General features: G+C 37.3%; 1 protein-coding gene across 2 annotated transcripts; it reads right to left on the minus strand.

The window, feature by feature from the left end:
• Positions 1-3391: 3391 nt before the first annotated feature.
• LOC127204370 (FERM domain-containing protein 3-like) lies at positions 3392-24071 on the minus strand. 2 transcript variants are annotated; one of them, XM_051163333.1, is made up of 3 exons: positions 23794-24071; positions 7883-8332; positions 3392-3627 (listed from the first exon to the last, which is right to left on the minus strand). In XM_051163333.1, the coding sequence occupies exons 1-3, from the start codon at positions 23918-23920 to the stop codon at positions 3614-3616; spliced, it is 591 nt and encodes a 196-aa protein (XP_051019290.1). In that variant the 5' UTR covers positions 23921-24071; the 3' UTR covers positions 3392-3613. The 2 variants fall into 2 exon arrangements, with proteins under 2 accessions (XP_051019290.1, XP_051019279.1); XM_051163322.1 differs by lacking the exon at positions 3392-3627 and having other exon boundaries at positions 7812-8332.
• Between the last annotated feature and the right edge of the window lie 1033 nt (positions 24072-25104).

Here is a 25104-nt window from a genome sequence, read left to right on the forward strand (position 1 = left end):
GCAGGGCCCATGCTTGCCTCTTCGGGCTCTGTTATCGCATAGGAGTCCACTTAGTTGACTCAGGGGGAGGAGCATTCATATTCTCCTGCTATCCTCCATCCTCTCTGACTCCTACAATCTTTCCCTCCTCTTTTACATGATGTTCCTTGAGCTCCAAGGTGAATGACCTGATGGAGACCTCGAATTTAGATTTTTCTCTCTGCATAATGTCTGGCTCTGGATCTCCGCACCTGGTCCCATCTGCTGGTGAGGCTAGACAAGCCTTTCTTGTAAAAAGTGGACAACACAATGATTTATAAGTATAGCAGAATATCACTAAGAATCATTTCTTTATTATTTACTTACTTACTTACTTTTTTATTGCCAGTTGTATGTGGTTTTGCCCTGGGTCTGTAGGGTACCCTCTCTGTGGTTCCTGGTGACCCATGCAGTGTTGGGCTTGGGCTCACTTTTGTCATGGTGTGGGCATCAGGTTAAATCAGACAGACATTGGTTGGCTACTACCATAAGTTCTGTGCTACCTTTTCCCCACCATGTCTTGCAAGCAGGACAGATGGTAGGTCAAGTGCTTTTGGCTAGGTTGATATACAGGTTTCTCTGTCTGTATCTTGCAGAGTACCTTATACACTCAAAACAGAACACACACACACACACACACACACACACACACACACACACACACACACAAAAACAAAAAAAAAACTAGAATATAGGCTTGAAGACTCCATGCAGGTATCAGCTCAACCTCTTTACATTCAATATGGATGTTTTCCTTTGCAATGGGAACCAGACATGAGTTTCCAGAGAATGACCCTCTATTCTAACATTAGCCTGGGATTTTTAGGGATCTCAGTAAGACCCGCTTTGCCAATAACTCAACTGAATGCAACCCGGTCCCACCACTAGAAGCCTTGCTTACCTGCAAAAGATGGTCAGTTCAGACTTTATATCTTCCACTACTCAAAATCCTCACTAGAGCCATCTTCAGAGATTCCAGAAAGTTTTCACTGCACTAGCTTTCTATACTGCTCCCCAAATGCTCCCTAGTTTCAGCTGCCTCTTCCAGCAATCTTTCCTTCAATCCCTTTTTTCCTGAACTTAATCCATCCCACTCTGTTCCTCACACATCTTCAGTCCATGGACAAATATACCATATGCCCCATTTCTGAGGAGATCCATGTGTTCCTCTCCCAGAATCTTGCTCTTTCCCTAACCTTTGTTGGTCTGTAGATTGTATCATGACTATTATTTACTTATCAGCTAATATCTACCTATAAGTAAATACATACAATGCATGCATAGAACCTAGACCCCCTGTTCAGACCCCTTGGTGGGGAAGCCTTGCAGGGCCACAGAGGAAAAGGATGCAGGACATTCTAATGAGACCTAATAGACTGAAGTCAGATGATAGGAGAGGGTCCTCCTACCCCTGCAGAGAACTAGGTGAGAAGAATAGGGGGAAGAGAGAAGGAGGGGGGAATATGATAATATGAGAGAAAGGGTAACAAACTGGAGGTGATGTGAATAAATTATTGAAAAACAATTAAAATAAATAAATATCATTTTTGTTTTTCAGGGCCTGGGTTACCTCATTTGGGATAATTTCTTCTAGTTGCTTCCATTTGCCTGCAAACTTCACATTGTCATTAATTTTAAACAAAGGAGTAATACTCCATTGTGTAAATGTACCAGATTTTCTTAATCCACTCTTTGGTTGAGTGACATCTAGGTTGTTTCTGTTTCTGGCTATTGTCAGTAGTGTCACAATGAACATATTTGAGTAAGTGTCCTTGGGGTAGGATGGAGCATTCTTTGCATATATGACAAAGAGTGGTATAGCTGAGTCTTGAGGTAAATTGATTCCTAATTTTCTGATGAAGTGTCATGTTGATTTTCATATTGCTTGTACAAGTTTGCACTCCCACCAGAGTCAGAGAAGTGTTCCCCTTGTTCTACATTCTTGCCAGCTGAGATGTCACTTGTGTTATTGATCTTAGCCATTCAGATGGATGTAAGACCAAATTGTTTTGTTTTTTTTTTTAAAGATGCCCATAGTTATGAGACCTTGGATGTTTTAGAGAGACTGACAATTTTTAAAGAAACTGGATATTTTAAAGAGGCTATGCATTTAAAGAGTATAGGATTTTAAAGATTATGAGATTTTAAAGATTTGGAATGTGATAAAATATTGTGGTATTGACATTAATATGAGATCTTAGGGATAAACCAAAAAGGAAAGGTTATACTTTAATAATGAGTTGGTATTTGAAGCTGACAAGGGTAATTGTCCTGGTTAGATTATTTTGTCAATGTGACATACTCTAAAGTCATCTGAGAAAATCAAGTTTCAGTTAAGGAAATAGGTCCATTAGACTGTCCCACTGGCAAATCTGTCAAGCATTTTCTTGATTAATGATTCATATGAAAGGACCTAGGCCAGGGTAGATGATGTTACTTACGGGGCGGGGTAGTACAGAATTGTATAACAAAAATGCTAAACAAGCCAAGGGGAACAAGCCAGTAAGCAACCCTCCTCCATGGCCACTCATCAGTTCCTTTCTCCAGGTTCCTACTCTGATTTTTTTTTCTTTTGCCTTAGCTTCTGTGACGATGAATATAAGCAAAATGAACCTTCTCCTCTCTAAGTGGTATTTTGTCCTAGCTTTTTATCACAGTAATAGAAATCTAAGCAAAGCAGATAGACTATATGTTAATTCTATGCCTAGAGATTTATATGGCTAGACAGTGAACATTGGTGTTATCTGATTTGCCATTTGAGGAACCACGAGGTCAGCCATGTCAGGAAAGTCAGACTGACAAGACAAGGTGGAAATGATTCGTGCCAATAAAATAAGAGTAGACTGGTAGCAGAACGCTGAATTTTTAACTTCTTCCAAAGAATGTAGGTGGCAAACACTATGCACACAGTTTTTATTGATTTTTTTTCTTTACTCTGAAAATTTGATTTCTTAGAAATTCTATGATTAAAACCATAATTCTGTGAATAAGAAGAATCAAGGTGATTTATATTAACTGAAGAAGGTACTGGAACGTAAAAGATGTGATTTGAAACATAGTAACCACAAAAGATACCTCTTAATTTTATGAAGATTATTTTTGTAACCGTAAGAATTGCCTTTCTGGCCTTTACTTAGAGATATTTTCTGTAACTAAAGGTGCATAATAGGGTTGTACGTCTCCAACCAACCCTCCATTATAAACTGATTCCTAATTCCTTCTCTTTGGTAGAGGCTGTGAGATCCCTTGTGTGTGTCTAAGCCTCAAGCAAAAATAAGCTTCTCAATCACTTCCTTGTTGTGAAATTGTAGGTTAAAAGACCTAAGTATCAACCACAATAGTGTCACCATTTAATTTTTCAGTGTATAAAAGACACAATGTCCAGAAGAGGGTTTAAATCAGTTTTACTAAAGGATGGGTGAGTACAGCAGGAGCCTGAGGCCCAAGTGATGTTTCTTTCTTCCTCTCTGAAGTGACGACAGCTGAGCTTCCCTGAGCTCACTCATGAATTTATCTACCCAGTCAGAAACTGAGCCTGGAATGTGGAAAATGAATCTTGAATGGGTCCACCATGTGCAGGTCCTGATGATTCTGGCTATGGCATAGAGACTGGAAGTCCAAAAGCAGGTCCAAGGCAGACAGGGAAATAAGAAGCAAGAAGATAAGTAAGCAGAGACCTTCAGCAAGTATCTTCCCCAAGTAGAGAAAAATTGCCCAAAGATGCTCAAGTCCCATCAGCGACAACAATCCTAGGAATCATTCCAGAGGTGAAAGCATCTCTGAGTACTTACTCTTTACTGTAAAGATTGTGAGAGAGCCTTCTATTTGAATCAGCAGAAAAAAAGAGAAGTCTCATGGACAAGACATAGCAAGACACTGTTCTGCCTAGCATTGGTTTTGTTTTGGGGTTTTGTTTGGGGGGGGTTGCTTTTTTTTTTTTTTTGTATGTGTTTGTTCAGTTTTGTTTGTGTCTTTGTTTTTTGAAACAGGATTTCTCCATGTAGCCCTGGCTTTCCTGGAACTTGCTTGTACACCAGGCTGACCTTGAACTCAGGATCCACCTTCTTCTGCTTTTGTCTCTCCAATGCTGGGATTAAAGGGGTGTCTCACAATACCCAGCTTGGACTGTTTTCAACACTCATTAGGTCTCACTAACTTCACCAGAGTGTGAGTTTCCTCTATTACTGAGGAGTCTTTTCAGGCTGTCATCACTAGAAGTGAATGTGTTTCCTGCTCCTATCATACATCCTTCTGCAGTTTCTAACAGACTGACTCCACAGCTTCATCATAAATGTAACTGAAGTACAAAAACTTTCTCTACCCTAAAGTATTTCTTAAGCATCCTGCAATTATATCAATGTATTAAACAACTGTAGAAGTGCAAATATCACTATAATAAGATACAGCTCCAAGCACAGTAATGTGGATTTCATATCTTTTGTAAACCTGTGAAATCGAGCCATTGTAAATCATCCCCAGACTTCAGGAATGTTAGATAAACTACAAAATATACTACAAATATATAACATTGTACATTACAATTCATGCTAGGAAGACAACATATAATACTTTACCCACATCATTCTAGTTATATAGTTTGCAGTATTATTAAATACATGTTGTGGGTACATGTCCACTTCACTGTGTATATGAGTGTGTGGAAAGGTATGATTTTCATGAAAATTTTAAATCCTTGAAGATATAGGCTTTTCCACCATAAAATTTAAGAGGAAAAAACACCAAACAAGCATAAATAATTATATGTGAAAATCATATAGCACTTATCTATATACACATATAAATGTGTCATTACCTAAATCCCATGTATCCATAATATGAAACCTGATCTACTCTCACATATGCCCTGAACTCTGACTGTTATTATGTTGCATCATGACTACCAGTCTGTTGTATCATATCCTGATCATCTGTTAAAGCAATGTTTTTCTTTATTTGATTCAGGCAAGTGTTTACTGCCTTTTAACAATACAATTTTTTTTTAAGATTATGATTCAATTAAATAATATTTTAGAGTCCCAGAGTTACTTTTGATAGCTGTTACTTAAAGTCATTAGGACTTACTCTTTCCTTACTCAATAACATTTTTTTGAAAATACTATTCAGTTCGTATTTGCAATGTGAAATTACTTCCAGAATTTAAAAATATTAATTTTAACATATTTTTAAAATGTGAAGACTAGGTGATTTACCGAAGACAAAACTTGAAAGAAAAAAGGAAGTAATTAGAAAAATTGACTACTGGAGAGCCCCTATATTAATAACTCCAAAGTCATAGGAGAGAAAAAATGGAAAAATTAAAGCATCACTGGAAAAATGTTCTACTTGCAAACTTCCAAAGCAAAATGTTTTCTGGTTCTATTGAATGTAAATGCACTTCTATATCAGTACAAATCACCAAAAGCCTTTAAGAAGAAATCTGCAGATGTAGTAGCAAGTGGCATAACTCAAAGGCCAAGAAGAGACTTGATACCCTATGAGCATATACAGGGGGAGGTAATCCCCCTCAGGAACAGTCATAGGGGAGGGGAATAATGGGAAAATGGGGGGGGGGGGAGAATGGGAGGATACAAGGGATGGGATAAACATTGAGATGTAACAAGAATAAATTAAGAAAAAAAGAAAAAAAGAAAGTTTCAGTTGTTATATTAAAAAAAAAAAAAAAAAAAAAAAAAAAAAAAAAAAGGCTCCTGAGCTAACTGAACTAGCAGATTAGAAGCTCACTTTGGGAATCAGTTACTGATAGTGTTTGAATTTTATTAGAATTAGGGTTCTATTATATACTTAATTACTGAAGGCAATTAAATATTTGAATATAGGTGGAATCCTACATTCTGTGCTGTAAACTCAGCATCATTTTCTCTCTTTGTTCTGACAGTGTTGATAATCACTCTTAACAGAAAACACAAGGCCCTTTTGTTCATGAAATTAATGACACAAAAAAATGTACTGAAGGATTTCTTCCCTCACCTATCTTCTTTACCTAAACTAAGTTTGTATGCCATCTGATGGTCCCTTCACTCTTTTTAATGGAAGACTCAATTATGAATAAGATAAAATAAGATCTTAAGGAAACACAGCAAAGAAAGGCATATATTGCCCATCCCGAAAATCAAGAATATATCTATGGTTTCTCTCTCCCCCTTACCTATTTTTCTGTCTTTTCCTCTACCACCCACACAGACATACACATATACTCACATACACAGAAGCACATACACACAGAAATAAACACAGACACAATTAAAGATACATACAGATGACCAGACACAACATAAACACACACAGAGACACAGATATCTTCAAGTATACACACCTACATATGTACACAGAGGCATACACAAACACACATATATACATATGTACAGTCCCACATGCTTACATATATATGTGTGCACACAAATACACATAGAGACGTACATAGATATACACAGATACACACTCACAAACACACAAATACACATATGTACAGAATACACATAAACATTGACATATATCCAAGCAAATACACTCAGAAATATACACACCGAGATACACTCATACAAACACTGATGTACATGTAAATATGTACACTCATGGGTACATATATACAGATACACTCAAACATACACTTATACACCCATATCCACCAACACACACAGTTTTGATTTTTTTCACAGATTCACAATGAATGTTGTGAAGGATCAAAAATATTTTACTTTAAAGTTTTTACACTGTCATTTAAAAATCACTGAAATGTGCTGTTGTACACTTTAAAAGCAGTAGAGCAGCTCCTTCCATTGTTTAATGTCCTCATCACTATCACTTCCACATTAGAGGCTATTTGCCCACAAGGATCATCAGAGTTCTTTTTTGATGCCTTCCACCTGTCCAACCCATCTTCTTTCACTCCCAATTAGTGAACAATATGCAATTAACTAGTGTATCTTTGTAGTATTTCTTCTACAAATTTCACTTCATTGTCAAACATCCTGACTATCCAGGCTATAACACATTGCTATAATACGTTGCTATAACACAAATGGAAGTACAGGATTATCATGTCTAAATGGTGAAAGATGCCCTCCCATGCCAACTCAACATTCTCTGTCTATTATCTCCACTTCCAACATCTGTTTGGACAACTTACTACAATTTGTTTCTACTTTTTTTTCTATACCATGTACACATACTTATAAAGTATTGGATTTTTCTGCCGAAAATATATTTTATAATAATTGGTGCCATAATATTAAAAATTCCTGATACATCTTTGTGAACCTAATTTTACAATATGTAGGCTTAAGTAATTCAATTGGACTTATTTTCCAAAAAAAGTTTATAAAAATTCTTTGAATATAAAAATACTTCTTATGAACGGAAGAAAAAGCCCAGCATAAATTTAGCTGCATAAAAATTTGTGGAGAATGCAGCTATAACTAAGAATTATATTGAAAAGTATTCCTCTTAACTTTGACTAAAACTCTAGTTATTAGCATTGTCTTTCATAATAATGACAGTGGCAAAGAAACAGTAAAAGGTAACTCACTCCAATGTAGGATAAGGAAAATCTGCATGGCAGTAAAAATAGCCATGGTTACTTAAAGGCTTCCTTTGTAACATACAACTAAAGTAACCTTTTTCAATAAAAACTGGTATTAAGTACATTGAAGTACAGAAAGCCAACTTAAGGGTTTGACATACTGCTTTATGACTGACTATTTGGAACATGGCACCAACTGAAAAAGATAATACTAATATTAAATATTAGTTGACTTTTCTAGCCACCCAGTGCTTTAGGAGATAGTAGTATTCATAATGAAACTACTCAAATTCTGGTTTCTTTGTAACAGGGAAAGATCAATACCTGACTCCAAAAGGAGGAGGAGCAGGGGAAATACAAACAGAAGCAGTCCCAGGCCCACCACAAGGAGCCTGGAGCAATGCTTGACCCGAGGATTGACCCAGATACGGCCCGTCAGGATGGAATAGCTCCATGACAAAACTTGACTAGTTTCCTTCACCTTCTCTTCTTCAGCCATCAAAAAGGCATTTTCATCTACTTCCTCAAATACATCTGTGTCTTCTCTTTCTAACTCAAGCCTAGATAGACAGTCAAAGAGCTTTTCTACTTCATCTTCATCCACTGGGGTAGGGAGCAGGCTGACACTGGGATTGTATGCTAGTTCAGAAATGGTCAAGAGGTCATCTTGTACTTTATCTTCTTCTTCATTTGAAGAGTCTGCACACCAAGCTCCCTTCCTTGGTGAGCTGGCAACCAGAGGCTCAGAACCATCCACTTTGGGCAATGGGGCACCTGGAAAGAAATTATTTCATAGTTTAAATTTCAGATTTGCTTGTTTCACAAAAATCTGAATGTAGAAACAAACGGAGTTCAAGGAATACATGGAACTGTTCTGTGGAGTGTTTACTTTAAACAAAGTCATGTTAGTATCAGACCTTACACTGCAAGTTCTCAGCTCAAAAAACCTAAATAAACAACGATTATAGGTTGTAAGAACATTTAGGTTTGTGACCATGGTGTGCAAATCTCCAACTATAGTCAGGTTTTTAAAATAATATGAACATATAGTTAGGAAGGAAGTCTTGTAGTATTCAGTACTATAGCACAATAGAGTATTTGCAAAGAATACTAGAATAGAACTATAGAATCTACTGTCCCAGCGTAATAACATTATACTTCTGAGGAATGTTTTATAGTCTTTATTCTAGACACAATTTTGGAATTTCTAGTTGTCATATCACAATTTTCTCCAAGTTGAAACACTGCCCCTTGGAGAAAAGCTTGTTTGAGGCTCACGATGGTCTGGAGGGATGCCCAGTATGACTCAGTAACTAAATAACTCTAAGCCATCAAAAAGTTCCTGAAAGTAACAGGTATTTGAGGCCTCTTTTTCCCCAAGCTTATACAAACATAGATTCTGAAAGATGCTCCTAGACAAGTTGAGCTGCTTAGAAAAGTCTTAGACCAACTAAGTTTACTGAAAGAGAATGACCAGTTGTGCTGTCTGGAAAAGGATCAGACTAACTGAGATACCTGGAAGGGACTGTTTCTACCCTGTCAAGCTGCCTACATGTCATACAATGAGTGGTCTCCTGTGTTCCAGATTTTGTGAGCATGGGCTTTTAATGGGCTAGCTGTCGCTGAGTCATTTCTGTTCCTTAAGTAACCCCTCACCCATAGTCCTGTAAATAACACAACTAAATTCATTGACCAATTTTAGTCTTCCATGAGTCTCCATCTGGGATTAGTGTTACAGAATACTTATATTGAATATAAGTTGACTTCTGATGCATAAACCCAAAATCTGAAAAGTTCTGATATCCAAAACTTTTGAGCATATAATGTTCAGAAATTGAGTCCATATAAAGCTTTAAATTTGAGAGGATTTGAAATCTCTAGTTTTCAGTTTAGAAACAGTAAATCAGTAAAGTCCAAGAAAATATTTCAAAATGTGTGAAAACCCCTGACCTCTAAAATACTTGTATACCACCTAACTTGTATACCATTTTTAGTGAAGAATATTTAGTCAATAATTGTAGCCACACTGTGTGCACAATCACCTTTTTCTCTTTACACTTAACATTTAAATTTAAACAATTTCATGTTGAAAGCTGTTTTTTATTAACATGAAAAATTAGTTGTTCTTAGTCTACTTGCAAAAAGTGTTCCAGAAGCTACCTTTACAAACAAAGATTACTTCTATTTTATTTCAGTCCATTTCTCTTGAATGGATTTCCAGAAGGCAAACTCTTGGTCAAAGGTATGTACTTTAAACTTTTTCACAGGGAAAATTAGATGTGTTTCCCAGTGCATGGAAAATGCAGCAACCTCCTTTCAAGATTAGAGCCTGGCTCTCCTAACTGAGCCTTATGTTTTTAATGAACACTAAACAAAACAGCAAAGATGTTCTCTCTAAGATATACCAGCATGGAATTGAACTCCCTCCTCCACCCCAAAAAAACCCCACTGGTAAATGAGAATCATAAAACAGTTTACAACTTCTTTGTCATCAAAAAGTATAGGAATGAGCTTTTGCTTTTTTACTTTTATCTTTCAAGAGCCAATGGATATTTTTTGGTATATCTGACCTAAGAGCAACACTAGATGAGGTTTGACATGATTCATCCCTCTCGGCAGGCTGGTGGATGACATCCTGCATCCTTCAGGTTGCTGTTCCTAATCAGAATGGGAAAGCTCCCAGGACAGCTTTGAAGAAAGCTTCTGATCCCAACTGGCCTAGCATTTCAGACTGTTCCACATAGAACTTTAATTAAGCCTAGAATTTCTCAACACTTAGAAACTGGACCACAAATACTATTCCTGGCTTGGTTAATCATTTTTCCCAATTTTAGTTGGGTCCCTACAAAGGCATTATTCACCCCAGATGAGCCAGAAGAAACCTTAAGAGAATGATGCCCCATTTTCCATAAAGGGAGTTGGGTAGGTTTTTGGTTACTCTTTGGGGCTACAGATGATTATTTTCAGGGGAAATTGGTTATAAGTTACTATTAGCCTTATTCAGAGAGAAAACGAGGTTAGGCTTAGGGATGTATCTCTTTTCCTTTTTCTTTCTTTGGTATGGAGATAGGGGTTGAAAAGAAAGAAGGGGAATATAGAAATATACAGGAACGATATGACAAAAAAGTAGATTATTAAATCTACCCCTCAACTTAAGGCCTTAATTGTTACTCACAAATGAGGTCATTTTTAATTTATTGGTCTATATTTTGTATATTGATGCAAAATAAGTTTAATATTGATAGATGTATATAGAATTCAAATTTAAGATTAGTCTTCACACACTACTCTGCTATGAGATATTGTACCCATACAACTCAATTATAGTACAAGGTTTACTTCCTTCCAATATTGAAAGTGCTGTTGCAGGGAGTTTAGGATAGTCAAGTAATACAAGCTAATTGTTAGTTGATCAAATCATGTTCATTTCAATTACTAGTCTATTTTTATCACCAGATTATACATCCTAGGTTTAACAGATAGATATGATTCTATAGAGAGATGAAGTAAAATAGTTATATAAGGTCTTCAAAAACCTCAGAAACATAAAGAATATGACATTTAAAGATGTTGCTGGTGGGAATGCAAACTAGTACAGCCACTTTGGAAATCTATCTGGTGCTATCTCAGAAAAATGGGAATAGGGCTTCCTCAAGACCCAGCTATTCCACTCCTTGGAATATACCCAGAAGATGCTCCAGCACACAACAAGAAAATTTGCTCAACCATGTTCATAGCAGCCTTATTCATAATAGCCAGAACATGGAAACAGCCTAAGTGTCCCTCAGTAGAAGAGTGGATAAAGAAACTGTGGTACATATACACTATGGAATACTACTCAGCTATTAAAAGCAAGGAATTCCCAAAATTTGTGGATAAATGGATTGAGCTAGAAATGATCATAATGAGTGAGTTAACCCAGAAGCAGAAAGAATCAAATGGTATATACTCACTTATATCTGCATACTAGCCCAAGGGGCATGTCCCACGAAAGCCTTCACTTACCAGGAAACTGGGACAGAGGGGAAGGCATCCTATTGGGACTCTAAATGAGAGACACATGGGAGAATAGCAAAATAAAAAGATACAGAGGGTCCTAGAAATCTACTAGTAGAACAATATGATAGGCAGATTTGGGCCCAGGGATCCCGCTCAAACTAAGGCACCAGCCAAGGACAATACAGGAGGTAAACTTTAAACCCCTTCCCAGATCTAGCCAATGGTCAGAATATTCTCCACAGTTGAGTGGAGAGTGTGATACGACTTTCTCACGTACTATGGTGCCTCACATTTGACCATGTCCCCTGGAGGGGGAGACCTGGTGGCACTCAGAGGAAGGACAGCAAGTAGCCAAGAAGAGACTTGATACCCTATGAGAATATATAGGTGGACGTAATCCCCCTCAGGAACAGTCATAGGGGAGGGGAATAATGGGAAAATGGAGGGGGGGTGGAATGGGAGGATACAAGGGATGGGATAAACATTGAGATGTAACAAGAATAAAAAAGAAAAAAAAAGATGTTTTATTATTTTAAAGATTCTCTGACAATAAGACAGATTAATTCCTAGCAACATCCAGCCTACCTCAAATAAGATGATGAGCATCAATGAACCTCCTTATGGAGATAGCTTCAAATGTGGCAAACCATCCACTGGGTAAAATGTCCTCATTTTTGCCACAGACAGAACTCTGCCTTACAATGGTCAAGATTGGATGCAGGCAAAGTTGAGGGCCAAACTCTGCCAAGACAGGGTAAACAAGTCCTCGGTAGTTCCTGCCTCATAGATATGCCTGTCAGATATACCGGGCCAGAGGCTGAAGATGATGCTCCAACATCGTAGAGGGTTTTGGATGATGGTTCAGGCAGCAAACTGTCTCTGTCATTCTTTTCATTTTGGAAGATGCTAACCTGCACTTCTGGTTTATTCAGATAATTAAGTTTTATTCCTTCTCAAGTCTCTGATGGGGTGGAAAACCAGATAGTTTAGTTTTACAGTTAAGCTTAGTTGTTTAGGGGGTAAGTTATTTTTAGGTCTAGAGAGCTGTTTTAAGTTGATAGAGATGAGATGTGATAAATATTGATTTACATTCAGAATTTTAGACTCACCAAGAAAGGAAAGATGTTTTTTTCAAGGATGCCAAATACAAATAACCAAAACACTATGAATGTAACATTTATATAATTCCTGATTGTTTCATGGTTATTCTTGTTGTATGGAATATATTGTATTTATGTGTAAAAATTTAAAAAAAAACTGTTATAAATTTTAGGAATGTTTAGTGTCTTTTAATGAGAGGATTTCTCCTGCCCAGGAGGTCACTAGACTGTTCTGCTTAGAAAACAATAAAACCCTGCCTGAGTATGTATGTTCACTGCTCTGCAAATACCACCCCCTTTTGTTCTGTTTCCATTTGTATAGTCATGAAAATGGAGCATCTGCTTTCTTGTTGTTGTTTATAAAAGAATATTCTTTTTAATAATTTTTTAAACATTTTTTATTTTTTACATATACATTTATATTACTACACATATATACAATAAACTACCTATTGCAAGAAGAACCGTGACACAGTCAAGAATTATATAAATATTATATTCTTAGTGTTTTTGACTATTTGTATTTGACAGCCTTGAAGAAAACATCTTTCCTATCTTGGTGCATCTAAAATTCTGAATGTAAATCAGTCTCTATCACATCTTGTCATTATCAACTTAAAACATCTATCCAGACCTAAAAGTATCTTAACCCCTAAAGAGTGAAGCTTCATTATAAAACTAAGCTACCTGGTCTTCAACTCCATCAGAGACTTGAAAAGGAATAAGCTTGATTACCTGAGTATGCTGGGATCTAAAAGAATTTTCATATCCTCCTTATGTACTTTCCATACCTTCTGCTTCTTGCATCCCTCTACTGTAGCCCCAAATAAGGAATAGCTTGAGTTTACAGAGAACAGCACATTTTGATGGCAACCCACACTCTACTTGCTCAGACCAAGACCTTTAATATCCTTATTGACACTCACACTGGGCCTATGGACGGCTTCTGTATATCTGCCTTCAGAATGTGCACAGAATACCATGTCCAGGACAACTTCTTAATCTCTTCATTTGGACTACCCAGCTCAGATCTGATGTCCTTTCTTATGTAGATTCCAGCAATAATACCCTATCACCTTGTTTCAACCTTTTCCTACTTCAGGGTTGCTACCAACATAGAAACATCACTGACTATTTGTAAACATAAGGTGGAACAGACCTTTAAAAATAGTCCAGTGCTAATTCTTTACAACTGTGCTTGGGTCCTGCACAGTGTCTTCTCCCTTGCACTCCTAACACCTCTAATATTGGTCTCCTATCACCTGTCCCCAGAGCCTGACTGAACTTAATGTGAACTGTATGGGGTAACAGGGAGCTTTGATAGGTGGAAAGAGCTAAATAGATTTGCTATAACTAACACTTTTAAAATCCTATTTTTACAAATGATCTTTGCAATCCACACAATATACTTTGTAGTTTTATTAGGCAGATAGTTTATTATTCATAAAACTTAAAAATTATCATCCAGACTTCCGATATTTCAACTTGACCAAGTATTCCAAGCCACTGATCCTGATAAAAGTAGTCACTTCCCTTTCCCCAAAGAAGGGGTTAATCAGAGATTTGTTCCTAAGAGTGTCTGGATCCAAAGTCCAAAGTATTTTCTATTCCTCTGTTATTGAACTAATTTTTATTCACTAAAACCACAGCCTTGTTACACATAGAGTGACCACTCATGTAATTTGCCTGGATCAGATCCATTTTGTGCCTGTACTTTATATCACGATTAATATGTTCTTTACTCTCAGTTCATCTGGTGTCATATCACCTATTATTGTATCATAGACAACATAGAGACCAAAGCAATATAGAATTTGCTATTTGTAGTTGCAACTTAAATGTGAAATAAAATGAATTAAAAATTTTTACTATACAGTGCATGTGGTATCCATCATATAAAAGTTTTCTATTCATATGAAGCAGCATATACTTTAATCTTTCAAATGAAATTCATGATCCATGGGTTGAAATTTTAAATTCTCTTGAATGTCATACATGTTCTTGGGAAAGATTTTCACTTTCAACTGGTCATTTCAGAATATCTCATACCAGACATTCTTGGAATGCAACTTGTTTATTCTAAGTTCAACCTATGAAAACCTATCCTTGTGATTCCAAACAACATTAAAAAATGGAAAGTTGGCCAAACACACACACACACACACACACACACACACACACACACACACACACACACACGCACACCCGCATGCACATGCACACACAGACACAAACACATATGCATGCACACACACACACACACACACAGAGCAATCCTAAAGTCTTTCTTGTTTCTGTATCTGCTGCTTCTTAGGAAGGTGGTAGTCTCTCAATACCTCAGTAATCTTTTTTTCTCCCCCTTTTCTATTCTAGGAAACTTCATCTGGCATAATGAGTTCTCTTCTTGTGGCCACCACCTATTAACTTCACAGTTTCACCTCTGTTCCCATTGACTCTTCTCATACCTAAAATAACATTATCTTTTGTGATGAATGTCTAGAACTCATGAGGAGAAATTATATAGTCCTTTTGTCTACATTTCTCAGTTATTATTTTCTGCATACTGCCTATTGAAATGGCTTTCATAAAGTCTTCAATGACTACAGTGCTAAGTTCAATGTGTGTGGGGGGGCATGCATGTGCACACACGTGTGCACGCAAATGCTCACACATGTGGTATATGCATATTCATTCTGTGTCCTCATCACTCAGCCTCCATGAGTTGACAGGGTTTTTGTTTGTTTTGTTTTGTTTTTTTGCCTTTCATTAACTGACTTGAGCTACGTCAGTCCTCAGTTCACTCAATCTCTGTACTGGCCTCTATAGAAAACTCCTTGTAGTTCTCTGCTCTTCTCACTCTACCTTCTTCCTGAAAGTGTCAATCATATGTTTAGTTCCATTATGCTGATTAAGACTTGCTCAGCCTGGGACTACCAGGTACTACTATCCTTGAAAATGCTGCCAGCTTTTCCTCAGAATGAATGTTCTATGTTAAGGAAGTTTGGATAACTATGCATCCTTTATTACCCACTTGGAAATTACTTTTGTCTTTAAGTATACAAATTCTGACATCAGTTTGCTGGACTCTGACTTTTTACTAATTCCAAGGAACCAGTTCTGACAATTGATATGTTCTTACTTCCTATGCATAAATTAGGAGAAAATTCAAGTCATAACTGCATGAGCTATGGCAGGCGAATGAACATATGTTAATGTATGTAAAGTTCCTTTCATAACACAAGGATTACATGCTATTACAATTAGCATACTAAAACACTTGGAAGGAGCATGTCCAGTCTGCTAGCTATATTTATTTTGAGAACTGGTGTGTTTCTCAATCTTAATAGAAATAAAGAAAAGGTTTTTTCTTCCTCCTCCTCTTCTTCTTCTCCTCTTCCTCCTCCTCCTCATTCTTCTTCTTCTTCTAATTCTTCTCCTCCTTTTAAAGACAGGGTTTCCCTGTGTACCCTTGGTTGTCCTTAACTCACCTTGTAGATCAGGCCTCAAACTCAAAGCAATCCTCCTCCCTCTTTCTCTCTAGCCAGGCTAGGTTGTTGTTTCTTAAAGCACACTGGATCTATTAGTCTCCTTGTGGCACTCCTGTCCCCTCCAGATCCTTCTATCCCCCAACACTTCCATAAGACTCCTTGTGTTCCACCCCAAAGTTTGGTTGTGAGTCTCAGCATCTGCTTTGATCCCCCACTGGGTGGAATCTTTCAGAGAACCTCTATGATGGACTCCCATCCAGCTCCTTCTCTTCAACCAATTGAGTGTCTATTTTATTTGCCCTTCTGAATGAGAATTAAGCATCCTCCCTAAGGGCTTCCTTGTTATTTAGCTTCTTTAGGTCTGTGTACAATTGGGATATAAAGGTAAATAAATTAAAAATGAACACACTGGAAAGGTAGTGACTCTGTACTATTAGGGGTTTTATTGCTCTGATAAATCATCATGGCCATAAGGAACTTGGAAAGCAAAGGGTTTCATTTATTTTACAACTCTCAAGTCACACTTTTCACTGTGGGAAGTTGGAGCAGGCACTGAAGAAGAAGCCATGGCAGGCACTGGTAGGGGCAGTGCTACATTCTGGCTTATTCTTCTTTGCTTTCCCAGCATGTGCATCCAAAACATAGAACCCAGCATAGAACCCAAAACAGTTTCACCCCCTACAGTGGGATGGACCCTCACACATCAATCATTAACCAAGAAAATACCCAACAGACTTGCCTATTGACCAATCTTTAATTTTTTTTTTAATTTTATGTTTATAGGTACTTTGCCTGAACATATATCTGTGTACCATATCCATGCTTGGGGCTTACAAAAGACAAAAGAGGGTCTTGGATTCCCTGAACTAAAGTTAGAGATATTTTTCATCTTAGCCATTCTGATGGGTGTAAGATGGAATCTCAGAGTTGTTTTGATTTGCATTTCCCTGATGACTAAAGAGGTTGAGCATTTCTTTAAGTGTTTCTCAGCCATTTGATACTCCTCTGTTGAGAATTCTCTGTTTAGTTCCAAGCCCCCTTTCTCAATTGGGTTATTCGGTTTGGTGGTGTTTAATTTCTTGAGTTCTTTATATATTTTGGATATTAGACCTTTGTCAGATGTAGGGTTGGTGAAGATTTTTTCCCCATCTGTAGGCTGTCACTTTGTTCTCTTGACAGTGTCTCCTGCCTTACAGAAGCATGCTCCAGCACACAACAAGAAAATTTGCTCAACCATGTTCATAGCAGCCTTATTCATAATAGCCAGAACATGGAAACAGCCTAAGTGTCCCTCAGTAGAAGAGTGGATAAAGAAACTGTGGTACATATACACTATGGAATACTACTCAGCTATTAAAAACAAGGAATTCCCAAAATTTGTGGATAAATGGATTGAGCTAGAAATGATCATAATGAGTGAGTTAACCCAGAAGCAGAAAGAATCAAATGGTATATACTCACTTATATCTGCATACTAGCCCAAGGGGCATGTCCCACGAAAGCCTTCACTTACCAGGAAACTGGGACAGAGGGGAAGGCATCCTATTGGGACTCTAAATGAGAGACACATGGGAGAATAGCAAAATAAAAGGATACAGAGAGTCCTAGAAATCTACAAGTAGAACAATATGATAGGCAGATTTGGGCCCAGGGGTCCCGCTCAAACTAAGGCACCACACCAGCCAAGGACAATACAGGAGGTAAACTTTAAACCCCTTCCCAGATCTAGCCAATGGTCAGAATATTCTCCACAGTTGAGTGGAGAGTGGGATATGACTTTCTCACGTACTCTGGTGCCTCACATTTGACCATGTCCCCTGGAGGGGGAGACCTGGTGGCACTCAGAGGAAGGACAGCATGTTGCCAAGAAGAGACTTGATACCCTATGAGCATATACAGGGGGAGGAAATCCCCCTCAGGAACAGTCATAGGGGAGGGGAATAATTGGAAAATGGGGCGGGGGGAGGAATGGGAGGATACAAGGGATGGGATAACCATTGAGATGTAACAAGAATAAATTAATAAAAAAATAATAATAATAAAAATAAATAAATAAAATAAAGTTAGAGATAGTGATGTGTGTGGGTGTTAAGAATTAACCCAGGGTCCTTTGGAAGAATAGCTAGTTCTCTTAACCAACTGACCCTCCAGGCCAGTCTTACAAATATTTGTTTCAAATTGAGAGTCTCTCTTCCCAAAAGATTTTAAATTGTGTCACATTTACATAAAACTAACAAAACTGACCCCTTGTTAGAGTGACACAAAAACACATCATTATTAAACCATAATCTCTCCTTGTTCCCCTAAGATGTCATATTAATATCATGATTATAATATAAACCATTTCAACTTTTAAAGGTCTTTATGCAATCAAATACTTTAAAAGTTCAATCTCTAAAAACCCAAGGTCTCTCTAAAATATAAGTCTCAAAAAGTAACTAAAATCTCTCTAATATTTCAAAGTCTCTTATCAGGTTTTTGGGCTCCTAGTAGGGGCAAAAAACAAACAAACAACAAACAAACAAAAAATAAAACAAGTTAAGTACTTTCTTATTCCAAGAGTATCAGGGCTTAGTTATAATCAAATCAAATAAAAACAAAACAAAAATCCAACAGTGTAAAGCTTGGTGTCATATGTCTGTGACTTATGATCCTCTAGTCTCCAAAGGGTCTGGCCAGCTCCACTTCTCTGGGTCTGTCACACACAGCACTTTATATGTCTAATAGGCCCAGGCAGGCTCCACTCCACATCTGCTGCTGTCCTTCATGGTCATCCATGGTAGTTGTATCTCTAATATGATGGGGTCTCCCTGGCAACGGAGGGTACACTCCCATCAATGGCCTCTCCTGGCCTCTCTTTGAGGATTCTGACCCTGCCACATAGTGCCATACACATCATTAGCATCAGCCATATGATGCCCATCAACCACAATTTCTGTTTGCCCACATTGAGGAAAAACTTCCCAGAAGATTATACATCAATGATGCTTGTCTCTTCTTAATCACAATCCATTCTTTACCCCTTGCTAACCAGTATTGACTATAGTAGCAAAGCTAAGGTCACTATAGTTGTTCTGGTCTCTTGTTAATTACAGCCCCAGCTCCAGCTGACCAAAACCATAGAATCTTAACTCAAGGTATCACATAAATGGTCCTGAAAATCTTGGCTTGTCTCTGAAATGACAGAGGCAGGGACTCCATCATCTGGACTGCTCTCACCCTTATCTTCCAAGTTCCCAAATAGCCCATTAATCTCTGTAGACTCCATGTCTTTTCTAGCTCAAAGTTCCAAACTCCTGTAATCTTCTCCACAACACGTGGTTATGTCTGTCTTTCACAGCAATATTCTACTCACTGGAAACAACTTCTGTCTCAGTTCAGTTTCTACTGATGTAACGAAAGGATTTGTTTTATCTCACAATGCTCAGGCCATTGTCTATCACAGAAACAAGTCAGGGCAGGAACTCAAGGTAAGAATCTGAAGATGGAGGCCACAGAGGAATGTTGCTTGCTGAGTTGTTTCTCTCAGCTTGCTCTGCCTCCATTTAGAGTTCCGGTCCAGGGCTTTTACCACTCACTGTGGGCTTGATCTTTCCACACCAACCATTGACAGAGAATTAATCAACAAATTAGTTATTCAAATACTAACCTGTGGGCTAGTTGTATGGAGGCATTTTCTTTTTTTGTTTGTTTGTTTGTTTTTTGATTGTTGTTATTTGCTTGCTTTTGTTCTTTGAGACAGAGTTTCTGTGTGTAGCCATGGCTGTCCTTTACTTGCTTTGTAGACCAGGCTGGTCTTAAACTCACAAAGATCTGCCTGCCTCTGCCTCTCTGAGTGCTAGGATTATAGACAATCGCCATTGTGCCCAGAAAGAAGAAGAAGAAGAAGAAGAAGAAGAAGAAGAAGAAGAAGAAGAAGAAGAAGAAGAAGAAGAAGAAGAAGAAGAAGAGAGGAAAAAAAGAATGGCTCTAGCTCGTAGCAAGTTGACATAAAACTAACCTAATAGTTTAACAATGTTGGAAGTTAAGGAGAAGCCAGAAATCATAGCCAAGTTCACTGTTTTGAGGTGAACCCTGCCAATTAGAAGAGTTGGGAAAAGAGATAATAAAACTTACTCTCACAATTTGTTTCTGGAATTTATGTTAGATTAAAAACTATTATCTTATTATTTAAGCCAGTGTCCATTAAAATTCTTTCTTAATTGTTCCCAATCACAACTTAACTTCAGAGCTACCATTCTATCTTGTGAATTTGTTTATCATTATGACCAAACACGATACTGTGCTCTTTTTATTTTGGCCCCTTTTGCATTAAATCTTTACCTCTGAAAAGGTAAAGACTTGAGATTTCTACCACAGAAATGACTTATCTACAATTATCTACACTTTTTTGGAAACAATAAAAGAGGAAATATTATAGGAATAATTAAAAGTAAAAATTTGAAAGTAATCAGTATATCCAATTAAGTTATATAATTCAATTTTAAAATGATGTCCTGGATAAATCTTAGATATTTGTAGCTCAAAGAAAGAGAAGAATCTGCATCTTATATGACTCTACTAGGCTACTGTCTTGAACAGGTGATAGAGATTTCTTTTCTTTTCTTTTTCTTTCTTTCTTTTTTTTTTTTTTTAAGTGTCAGCCAGTGGTTTGGAGAAAACAGTAATTATAAGAGTAACACAGAGAATTTTAGGTCATTCAAAGCGTTTTTTGGGGAAGCCCTATTCCCAGTTTTCTGAGATAGTGCCAGATAGATTTCCAAAGTGGTTATACTAGTTTGCATTCCCATCAGCAATGAAGGAGTGTTACTCTTTCTCCACATCCTCACCAGCATGTGGTGTCACTTGAATTTTTTATCTTAGCCATTCTGATGGGTGTAAGATGGAATCTCAGAGTTGTTTTGATTTGCATTTCTCTGACGACTAAAGACATTGAGCATTTCTTTAAGTGGTTCTACCCAGAAGATGCTCCAGCACAAAACAAGGACATATGCTCAACCACATTCACAGCAGCCTTATTCATAATAGCCAGAATCTGGAAACAGTCTAAGTGTCCCTCAGTAGAAGAATGGATAAAGAAACTGTGGTATATTTACAGTATGGAATATTACTCAGCTATTAAAAACAAGGAAATCCCCAAATTTGTGGACAAATGGATAGAACTAGAAATGATCATAACAAGTGTGTTAACCCAGAAGCAGAAAGACTCAAATGGTATATACTCACTTATAACTGGACACTAGCCCAAGGGCCATGTCCCATGAAAGTCTTCACCTACCAGGGAAGTGGGATAGATGTGAGGACATCCTATTGGGACTCTAGGTGAGAGAAGTATGGGAATATGGGAAAATAGAAGAATCCAGAGGGTCCTAGAAACCTACAAGAAGAACATTATGATGAGCAGATCTGGGCCCAGGGGTCCCACTCAAACTATGGCACCAACCAAGGACAATACGTGCAGTAAACTTCAAACCCCTACCCAGATCTAGGCCATGGACAGGACAATCCCCACAATTGAGTGGAGAGTGGGGTCTGACTTTCACATGAACTCTGGTGCCCCATATTTGACCATATCCCCTGGATGGGGAGGCCTGGTGGCACTCAGAGGAAGGATAGCAGGCTACCAGGAAGAGACTTGATACCCTGTGAGCATATACAGGTGGAGGAGGTCCCCCTCAGTCACAGTTGTACGAGAGGGGAGTAAGGGGAAATGGGAGGGAAGGAGGAATGGGAGGATATAAGAGATGGGATAACAATTGAGATATAATATGAATGAATTAATTAAAAAAAGAGTTTTTATGATGCAGTGCCAACATGCACCTCTACAGATTCATAACATGTACTAAGGTATACCAAGAGTGAACCCTAATATAAACTGTGGAAGCTAGGCAATCATTTTGTGTCGTTTAGAAAAATATATCACTCTGGCAAATGACGCATTTAGGAAATGACTGTACTTCTGTTTTCAGGTAAAGCAAAAAGCTGGAACTTTATTTAAATCCCTGGGTTACAGAAATTAGAGCCTAGTGCATAAGAAATGACTCTACTACTGACTTACATTCTCAGGCATTTTGCCTGCCAAATGCTACATACATGGTCCTAATAGATTTAGTAGTTATGTGGAGAGCAAACATTCTCATACTTATTTTGATAGTGTTTTTTAAAGATAATTGTATAATTTCAATAAAATCTGTATTCTATACCCTAACAAATATATATTTTAGGAATCATAGAGAAATACTTGTTTCTAAGTTACCTTCATCACTATCCATTATTACCAAAAAAAAAAAAAAAAAAAAAAAAAACCAAAAACAAAAAAAAAAACAAGAAATGCTGATTTTTGTGATTATATGAATTGAATTATTATTTTTCTACATTAGATATGTATTCTCTCTATTATCTGGTCCATTTTGAAAAGATTCATATTAATATCCATTACTATGGAAATTCGTTATCAATCATAAGTTTAAAATGCATCATAAAATACCATACCCAGAACAATTCTATTCATTAAAAAACACATTATGTGATTCTTTCAGCATTTCTAATTTGTTATTGAGAATATTAATGCACAAGAAAATGTTCTATACATTTGTGCTTCTAAAAATAAGATGAACATAATGCTTGCATATATAAATCACATAACTCATGAAGTTAAAGGAGGATTGTGAGTTCCAAGACACCTTTGTATGACACAGAAAGTTACAGACTAGCCTAGGCACACAAGCCTCCATCAAACAAAACAAAGAGTGAATATATAGGCTTTAAAACAGAAACACATCACTCATAGTAACATAAAATATAGTTAATCTCAACTAAGAAGTCAATTTTGTAGATATTTCTCAGCTATGACTAATTCCAGCAACTTTTCAAAATAAATTGTACTGTCATCAGTTGCTGACAAAACACACACAAACATAAGAACATATATAACTTCAGCAGCATTGTAGCTGTGGATCTGACTTTAAAATTCTATTTCAATTTCTATTTCACTTTCTCAAACCATGAAATACCATTAAACTTAAACATGATAGTTATCTGGAAAAGAAATTGGTATAGCAGCAGCCTGAATGTAGTTATTTAGCTATTTATTTTTATTCTATTTTAATTTTACTTATGTGGATTGCATGTTTTGTTTTTGTTTTTGTTTTTTGCTGTGTATAAGCCCCCAGAGACCAGAAGAAGGCCTGATATTGTACTTTAGTAAAGTGCTGCTTTGAAGATAAAATTCAGACTCTGTCTCATACTCAGAAACAGACCCGAGATCCCAAACTCTCATGACAAGAGGCAAAGAACTGTTTTGATTGCTCATTTTATCTTATCAGTATCGTCTCTCGTTACTGAACAATCTGGAAGAATACACAGCATCACTCCTCTTGGATCTGGTGAATAAAGGTAACCTTTATTATTTTGTTGGTCAATAGAACTTGGCTTCTTATTTCCCTTCTTACTTCCTTGTTTACACTTCTCAATGTCTGTCTCTACTTCTCTTCTTCCTATTTTTCTCCCTTTCTTCATGCCTTATATAAGAGAATATATGTCACATTGTCCTTAGCTTCTCTCTGGATCACCAACGGTGAGCATGCAGCTGGAAGCAATCACACTTACTAGGCACAGAATGACAGATGGCTCAGGGCAAAGCACGTACCAGCATTTCGAGGTGTGATCTTGGAGCCATGTTTCAGCAGACGAACAAACACATTACTGCTGCAGTGGTTCATCATGTGCAAGTGGAGGCTTCGTTGAGTCCTGATCTTGACCAAGCATTTTGCCATGTTTAATATTGTGATCTTCCTCAGGCTCTGTTGTCAGTTGTGGCCCTGTACATATGCAACCAGCAACAACAGCTTTGACCTTTTGCTTGCTGTCCATTCTGTTTCAAAGGACCAAGGCAGGACACACTGAGAATGAATCAAATGTCAGGTTCTTAACGTAGCCAACAAAAATAACTCATGAGGGATAGACATTGGGCAAGGAGGAGGGAGGGTGCTATTTATAAACTCTCACCCCTCCTCTGATGAACAATAAAATTTTATGCATAGTCCTCCCTTGGCTTTTTCCTAACCCATCCAGTCAGTGATCTTTGTCAAAGGTCAAAAGCCCCCAAGATAAAAAAAAAAAAAAAAAAAAAAAAAAAAAAAAAAATCCTAATTTTGCAGTATAGGAAACAACCTAATTTGGTTTTGTTTTTTTTTTTTCAGATATATTTAATAAGCTTCTATTATGTTCTAGAGTAGATTTGCCAGATTAATAATGATACAAATGGGGAAAAATATTTAAGCAGTACATCACAATTATGTTGATAATGTGTTTTATTTGAAAACAGGATATCCTGGTTTTCATAGTATTGCTTCCACATGAAATGATTTGTTAAGCAGTTCACATTGCTCAGTGAGACTGCTATGTGTTGCACATGTACAGAAAGTTTCAAATGGGCCCTGCAACGCTGCTACTGGTGCTCAGCAGCCACATGGGACAAGGTACTAGACTGCACAGCTCTCACCAAAGTCATGAGTTCTTTGCATGCTTCCTCTGTATCCCTATCACCATGACAATATTTCATTCATTCTACAGCAAGGCTTATGAAGAAAGTCGACCTGGACAAATTCATAAATTAGTAAGTGGCAATGCCATGTGGAACCTTGGCATTTAAATAATAACAGTTGACTAAACTATAAATCCCCATACTGGCAGCTGTTAGTGCTTGAATTGCAAGCTGTAATGTGTCTTAAATGCAGGAGTCAAGTATCACATTCTCTTTACACTTTGAAGCTCTTACACTTGTGCACATGACAGAAACATGCTTGCACTCTAGCATGCCACTAGGGTTACAAACATTCTCACTGTTTAGTGCATGCTATATAAGTTAAAATTTTAATTGATCAGTAACAATACATAGAACACATTCATTTGTATGTTTTTGCTGATATATTTTTCCATGGATTTGAGAAGAAAAGTC

This window comes from Acomys russatus, chromosome 2, assembly GCF_903995435.1.
Source record: "Acomys russatus chromosome 2, mAcoRus1.1, whole genome shotgun sequence".
NCBI lineage: Eukaryota > Metazoa > Chordata > Mammalia > Rodentia > Muridae > Acomys > Acomys russatus.

What these genes read in the sequence shown, in the direction of transcription:
- LOC127204370 (XM_051163322.1), bottom strand. Translation starts at nt 23,920, where the DNA reads ATGGCAAAATGCTTGGTCAAGATCAGGACTCAACGAAGCCTCCACTTG. An exon ending in GATCACACCTCGAAATGCTG is followed by an intron (nt 8,333 to 23,793) that starts GTACGTGCTTTG and finishes ATTTCTTTCCAG; the next exon opens with GTGCCCCATTGCCCAAAGTG.